The 8107-nt window shown below is 41.2% G+C and overlaps 1 protein-coding gene across 1 annotated transcript; it reads right to left on the bottom strand.

Annotated features, from left to right (window-relative positions):
- Positions 1-559: 559 nt before the first annotated feature.
- On the bottom strand, positions 560-2572 carry LOC131237685 (uncharacterized). Its single transcript, XM_058235591.1, has 2 exons — positions 2133-2572; positions 560-1137 (listed from the first exon to the last, which is right to left on the bottom strand). The coding sequence occupies exons 1-2, from the start codon at positions 2453-2455 to the stop codon at positions 1080-1082; spliced, it is 381 nt and encodes a 126-aa protein (XP_058091574.1). The 5' UTR covers positions 2456-2572; the 3' UTR covers positions 560-1079.
- Positions 2573-8107: the final 5535 nt, after the last annotated feature.

Here is an 8107-nt window from a genome sequence, read left to right as displayed (position 1 = left end):
ACACTCAATTTCTTTGAAGTAGTGACGTCCAATCCACATTGATTATTCGAACATGTTTTTCAATTTATGGTCGAGAATTGAAGTTGATCATATGATAGGATGGGCCATGCTTCTTCTTTTATGTTGAAACATTTCTAAAAGTATGATAATACACCACGTGAGATTCCCAACTTATGAATTTTTGGAAATTGGAAATCAGTCTCCGGATACAGGAGATTAGCCAAACACATGAATCCTAATTGTGAAATGAGAGTACACAGGTATTGCAATAACTGATAATCTGAGCCAATTGAATGGGCAAACGCAAATTCAAATGATCGGGACCGATCTGCATACTTGGTTTTCATTTTTTTTTTTTTTTCTTACAAGTGGGGTCATGGAGCATGACCCAATGATCATAGTAGTATCCTAACCGTTCGGTGGTAATGATCAAAGGGTCCAATGTGGATGGAGTTCAGTACAAAAACCAACGGATAAAATGAGTCTAACCATCCAATATCACGACTAGAAAAGTAAGATCAAAATGATTAGCCGTCCAGATTCAACAAGCAAAATCAGATGGTTACGATAATCTGATCACTTCGATTAACGGCTATATGCTACAGCCACGATTTGGAAGGTCTCAATTTTTGTACACGCATGACATATTTCCATGCACTCGCTGGATGATTCATCAGATCTATGGGAGATGAAATTAGGATTATCACTATACCTGACTACAGAATCATACCCACCAATCTTGGGCCATTATTCTGTCCCTCTATTATCAACCCTCCATTTGCAGGCCACAGATTGAAATGATTTGACCGTCCAATGAAGGAGATTTTATGGCATGAACCGTCCATAGTAAGCAGCATCAGACCAACGGTGCGGATTGATGAACCATGGGCCCCACTTGTACAAACTGACAATCTGAGGCAAACATCAGTCTTTCCTTTTTGTGCATGCATCGCAGCTTCAACGTACTAAGCAAAGCAAAATGGCACTGTTTAATTTAAAATTATACCATCATTAGCATCTAATACCGCTGTTTTACAGTATATTTGTAGCATACAAGCAAGAAGGGAGATCACAGCCGTTCAAAACAAGAACGCGGTCGGGGCGAACGCAGGAAGGATGGAAGGAACGGTATGATGCCTGAGAAAAACAGAAAAATATTAGAAACTTCCCATTATAAAGATCTAAACACAAGTGATCCATTGCTGTACTAATTAAATATGTGCCAGTTTTTTAAGACATCTGAGCCATCCAAAAGGTGGGCCACACCATATGAAGGTCACCTTCACTGAAAATCAAACCGATCTAGTAATTAGGTGGGCCACAGTTCCGTGCATCTATTTCAACAGGCATGGACCATGTGATAAGTGCATCAACCTGATTTTTCATGTAGGTGATATGGCCCATCTTTTGCACGGCTAGAACGTACATCTTCTTTGTGGGTGGGGCCGCAACATATCCACAGCACACGCGTTATTCGCTGATCCAACGGTCACTAGAGTCCTATCCCTGAACTATGATCATATGATCAATGGGTGCATGTTTTATAATGTTTGGATGGGCCATGTGTGGAGTATGGATGAATCGCTATCCTCCCAACACGTCATCTGAATCACAGATCTCGATCATTGATCAAAGGGCCCACAATACATTGCGCTTGCACCAAAAGACAAATCCCATCGCACGATCCGAACAATCGGTTTGCAAGATCAGTTCTGACGGTTAGGATCGGTATTTCGTTTCCCCATCACGCCCAACATGTCATATGAAAATCATTCGTTAAATGGTTTGGCCCACCTGATATGAAAATTAGCCTGATTTTGTGCCAGATGATCTATTAATGAAGCCCACCTATTGGACGACTCCCATGTCTTTAAGACGGAGCACACTGATACACGTGCAAGGTGAGTCGAAATCTTAACCGTTCGTTCAATGGATTGAATTAAAGCCATTGGCATAGCTTATCAGTGGTTATGCCCACATATTGAACGGCTCTGATCATCAGAAGACCGGTCATAACAACAGAAAACTGGACTCCCGCGGTGCACCGATCTTTACATCAAAGGAAAAAGAAAGAAAAAAAAGGAAAAAAAATAAAAATAAAAATAGAAAGCCTCTCGAAAATAGATCAGTACCCGAAACGTTCGTTGTAGTCGTGTACGGTAATCTTAGCCCTTGAGTTGCTCTTTCCCGCCAAATTCTTCCCCGACGATCTGACCGTCCGTTTCCCCTTCCCCGCGGGTCCCACACAGACCACGCTGTCCTCAGAAATCGCGACAAGCGAAGGCCGCCACATGGCCGAGTTACTCCGCCCCCCGCTCTTTCTCCCGCTTGCCGAATCGGCCGGGGCGCACGTTAGCGCCGCGAGCGCCCCTGTCTCTTCTATGCGCGGGGGGGCGTCCGGCACGTCGGGCCGTGCTGGTGGCCCGTAGCAGGACACGAATCCGAAGAACCTCATGCTCGGAGAAGGAAAAAAAGAAGAGGACTCTCTTTGTTGATAATTACAACATCTGCCATCGCTGAAAGAGGAGTCGCTTTTCCCTCTCCATCCTTAGATTGTGGATGACCGACCCCGAACCCCCCCATTTTATAGGAGAGGTTTGTCTTTTTCTGAGCATTTTACAATACAATCTTCAAATGACCTCAACTTTTCTCTAAATTACCATCTTGCCCATCTCGATTGGACTTGGAAAATCCAGTGGGGGCATTTTGGTAATATCATCATGCCCCATGTTGGTGGTTAGAGGGGTCGTTGGCTCGTTGCATCTCATTTAAGGTGATAGAATCTTGTGTTAGTATCGCATCATTAAAAAATAATGGTGACTCATCCTACCCACTTATAGCACTGATGTACGGTTAACCAGACCATCATAGTTCTGGGGCCCATTGTGGATGGAGCTTGTCTCTAAAATATCACTGATGGAGAAATCCTAACCGTCTGATCAATGGCAATGAAATGGATGGTTAAAAGTAGGATAGCGAGTGGTGCAAATTTGCAGGAGAAAGAATCAGTGGGTAATATCATTTTCTCAATGAAGATTTTGTGGTCAGTGATTTGGACGGTTTCAATTGCCTTATAACTATGCTATGTGTATGTTCCAAGAGTCACCACCATTTTTTTAACGGTGAAGAACTAGTTGTGGGAGCTCACGCATGATACACGTGACACACTTGCATGCCAAGTACATGCAGCTGGACGGTGATTGCTTCTGAACCCCCTCCAGTCGAAAGCTAGGTGGGGGCTGCCCGTGATGTTTGTGAGAAATCCACTCCGTCCATCCGTTTTCCAGATATTTTTAGTATATGATCGTAAATAACGAGGCTAATCCAATACTTTAGTGGGCCACACAAGAGGAAAAAGTGAGGAGAGAAATGCCTACACTTGAAACTTTCCTCGGTCCGCCGTGATGTTTATATGCCATCTAAACTGTTGATAAAGTCATCCCCACTGGTATGAATTGAAAGCACAAAAATATTTGGATGATACAAAACCATGTAGCCTCACGAATGTTTCAACGGTGGGTATTCAATCCCCACTCTTTCTTTTCATGTTGCCCACTTAAGTCTTGGATCTGCCTCATTTTTGTACTCACGTGCTAACATCATCCGAAAAACCGATGGACCGGATGGATTTCCCATAAATATAACGATGGGCCTTACATAGCTTCCCACCGGTCGCAGGCAATATACATCCCATGAAGCTAGATTCCTAGCTAGTTCAGCCTATGAGTAATGCAAATCGTATCCAAACCAACCAAATCGCTGACTCAACCGTTGATGGAGCATCAGGATTGCTAGATCAGAGTAATTTCAGGGATCTGCTCCATTCACAACGTGACCCACAATTTCCACGGTCAGTCACCGCCATTTTCAAAACGATAGCAACTATTATTGAAATCTAGACCGGTAGCGGAGCTGACAAGCATCTCTTCCCGTAACACGTGGCAGGGTAACATATCAATCGGGTCCCTCCATCTAGATTGCCGTATTGGGGAGGGCAAATGATCCACGGCAAACATCCATTGATGTTCCTAACCATTCGATCGGTTTCGCTCAAAGCGACATCGGTAAGCAACAATCGTAACGGTCAAGATTCAGTGCGGGTAGATAACAACAATGACGGAGAGGAATTTCTATTGTATTTTGACATTTTAAATCTAACCGGTACATGATATGTATCAATGGACGGCTCCGATTGATGCATCACCCTACCATGTAATTGAGGAGAGATGGCTCTGACCCATTAAGCTTCTGCTGGATCTAGCTCATTGTTTCCAAGTTGGGAAACAAGTCCATCTCTACCTTATTAGAGTTTATTAGAGTAGATAATGGTAAATTTTTGATTAAGGTAATCGTAATCACATATGTACGGGCACTCAAGTCCAAAAATCAAATTTATTGTCCAAGGACGTTCAATTTCTAGCGGGCAAAAATCCGAGGCATTATAGTAATCTCATCTTATTATGATTAAGGTAATCTTATGATTAGGATAATTTTTAATGAATCACTCTTATCTTCCATATATTTATGTTATTCTGATTAAAATAAATAAGTTATAATTTTTATAATGTATTATCTTATGTTTTAACTATATTTCTTGTTAAAATAATAGTTACAGTTTTCATAAGTAGTCTCCTATGGTTTAATATGATATCAAAGTCAGAGCTCAAATATATTATGCCTGTTTGATTACTATTTGCAACTATTCTCAAGAATTAGCACCCGTGTTCTCCTTATCTTGAATGACACCTTTTGGCACTTTTTTTTTTTTTTTTTTGACTGTTTCAACAACTTCACTCACTAAGATAAACCAGCTCCAATACAACTTTATATGAGAAGAAAGCTTTGGAGAAAACTCTCTGTAAGAGAAACTCTCTCCCCCTCTTTCTCTCTTAACCCTTTTATTAGCAAAAGGAAAATCCTTTTAAGCTCCAAAGCAAAATGATATATAAATATATCTTTTAGCTTTCATAACAATGCTATAGCCAGGGAGTTATAGGTGAGAAATATAGATTTTCTTTAAAATAGTGTCGTCCCTCACTTAACATGTAAAAATAACTGTATTTTGTCATTGAGAAAATGCACCTCACATAAATTCAAAGTGATAGACACATGATGGAGAGCTAGGATTTTGCACACTTGTTCTACATTGGCATACATGGCTTTATATTATGATTTCCTACTAATCTAGATTGTGTGAGGCATGAATAGCATTGTGACTAAGCATGCATGCCAATGTAGAACACGTGTGCAAAATCCTAGCTTTCCATAGGTGGACAACCCTACTCAGACCACCTAGCATAAATTTTTTTTTTTTTTTTGATAATTTCACTCTTAAGATGGATCAAGTGTTCACCCTTCCATTTGTTTTATATATTGTACCATAATGAAGACCGACTCAAGCTCCTTATCAAGGATTCGGAAGGTACCTGTTCTTCGTCGCTGGCCTCTGTCTCCACGTTTCAAGCATTAGGAATTTCAATTCCAAAGGAAAAAAAAAAGAGACCTATCCTGGTAAAATGGGTAAATTCGGATCCTGGTTGGCACAAGCTGAATGTGGACGGTTTAGCCATTGGCAATCTGAGGTCTGGAAGCGGGGGAATTTGTAGAGACGACAAAGGGAATCTTATTTTTGCCTTCTTGAAAGCCTACGGCTTAGGCACAAACAATCTAGCAGAAATCAGAGCTGTAGTTGATGGCCTAAATTTCTGCCTAAACTTGGGGCTCCACAAGGTTCAGGTAGATTCTGAATATAGATTCGTGGTGGACCTCATCAATGGTAACTCAATGATGGGCTGAAAGTGGAGCTATTGGATTTTCAAGTTGAAAAGGATCTTAAACCATGGTCAGTTTTCTATCAGACATACCCAGAGGGAAAGAAACACCCTTGTTGTTAGGCTTGCTAGGCTGGCCAGCGAGGCCCAAAATTCCTCCTTCTTCAGGCAGATTTTTGATCATGCCAACCCACATCCAAGGTCTCATCTTTCTCGATAAAGTGAGCTTGGGTAATCTCAGGCTCATTCCACACGACAGCTGAAAATTTTGTAAATCTTTGTTTCATCCTTCCTTTACGATAGGCTTTTGCCCTGATTTTTGTTGGTGGAAGCCTGAATCGTTGCCCAGGCTGTATATCCTTTTGGGATGAATGAATCTATATTTTTTTTAAAAATAAAATAAAATAATAATAATAATGAAGACTGGCACGGCTTAATCTAGTGCTGAAAATCTAAGTAGGCTGGCCTACTTGATAGAAATCTTGCTCACCTGTTTATATTAGTAGGTGTGCTTCAATAGATGGTAGGGCTCCACACGTGGGACCCTTTATATTTTTGTGACCCTATGGTGTGGTCCACCTAATGGGTGGATGAGTCTGATTTATCCAAAAGGTGATTCCTATGGTGGGGTTAATCTATTGGAAGGGTTGGATGCCACACCAACATGATAGATTGGAAATCATTTGCTGGGTGGATCAGCTTGTTGAACTTAAAACCTTCTCTTTGCTAAAATATTCTATTAAAAATTATCACTTTATTAAAAAATCAATTAGATACCCATCAGCGTTTTAGGAGAATGAATTGATATCTATTGCATAAAAATCAAGCAGATTGAACCTAAAACCATGTTTCGGGTGATTAAGGGATGCTGTACATCACCACCGCACGGGTGGCATACATGTACACGCCAAATTCTGACCATTCAAATGAAAGTGGATAATAGCCTAAAAATCAAGCAGATTGAACGATCTTAGCCGTCTGATTTCACTTGTCAAATATGGAATGCTGTTGTTTAATTTTCGGCCATCCATTTGATGGTCGCTAGTTTAGATAATTAGGGCAATCTGATCCATCTCACTTTGAGGCCATGCTTCATCCAAATCGAGGGCATGATTTGTGCAGTACAGATTGGACGAATGTCAAATGATCCTAAGAAGAACCATGCAGTACTGAAATATGCTATATAATATTCAAAAATCTGATGCCCATTGGCCCTTAGAAATGTTTCAACGGTAAGAGTCATTATCACTGCATGTTCCTTTGATGTGGTCCACTGGAGCTGTATATCTGCTTCAGTTTTTGTCTCATACATTAAAAATATCTGAGAAAAGCGATGAACGGCGTGGAGCCCCACAGAGCCCTGCCTGGACGGATTACCGTCGGGGCGGGGGTAGGAAGCAATCGGCCTCCTGCTGGATAGTGCATGGATTGAGGTCTTCTAATACGACACGCGTATGGAGCACTGACCATCCACACGCAGACACGTGCCGATGTGGAAGACTTGTGGACTTGTGGAAGATCTGATGAAAGTGATCCTTAGATTTTCTTCGTCAATGAAGAGGGAGGTCCACTCCTCAGGTGGACCACAATCTACATAATAAACTAAGAATTAAACCAATTTTTTTTCGTGGCCGTCCATTTGTTTTGTATGCTAGTGTGGCCCAAATGAAGTATAGTCTGATTTTAGGTCGGAAGATCTTAAGAGTCTAGCCAATCTGATGGAAAGCTGGGATCTTGCACGCGTGTTCTATATGTCAACGCATGCGTACGTGTGATTAAGAAGGTTCTCGTAGCGTGTGGAATTAGCAAACCTAACGCACGTAGATAGTCTTTGCTATATTTTCATTGACTTTAGTTATTGTATTTTTATTAGTATTACTTAAAGAATTATCATATGCAATGAGTGTGCGTGGGAAGAGTTTCCTCAGCATGTGTTACTTTATGCTCACGTGGCAGCATGTTCTACTGATCCCGGCCGTCCATCTGTAGGTGGTTCCCAATGCATGGTCACTTTCTACGGTTTACACTAATTCCATCTGTGGAGGCATTCTAATCTAATCACACAAATGAAATCAAAACAACCAACGGCTCAGATGGAAATAATAGCGGACTGTACTGTACAACGAGAGTGGATCGTGATCTATCTGATGGGTCCTGTGGGAGCCGTCCAACGCATCATAATATGGTGCAAGAGGATCCTACCCTACTGCACGTGTGGATGATACTTGATGAGACTTTTTAAAATTTTTTTTAAAATTTTTTAATTTTTAAATATAATTTAATTGCAAATGGCTAAAAAAAATTGCAGGGCGTGCGATGCTCACCATTCCAAGCAA

Source organism: Magnolia sinica, chromosome 1 (assembly GCF_029962835.1).
Source record: "Magnolia sinica isolate HGM2019 chromosome 1, MsV1, whole genome shotgun sequence".
NCBI lineage: Eukaryota > Viridiplantae > Streptophyta > Magnoliopsida > Magnoliales > Magnoliaceae > Magnolia > Magnolia sinica.
Note: the sequence above shows the minus strand (reverse complement) of the source record. Positions and strands in the feature narration are given on the sequence as shown.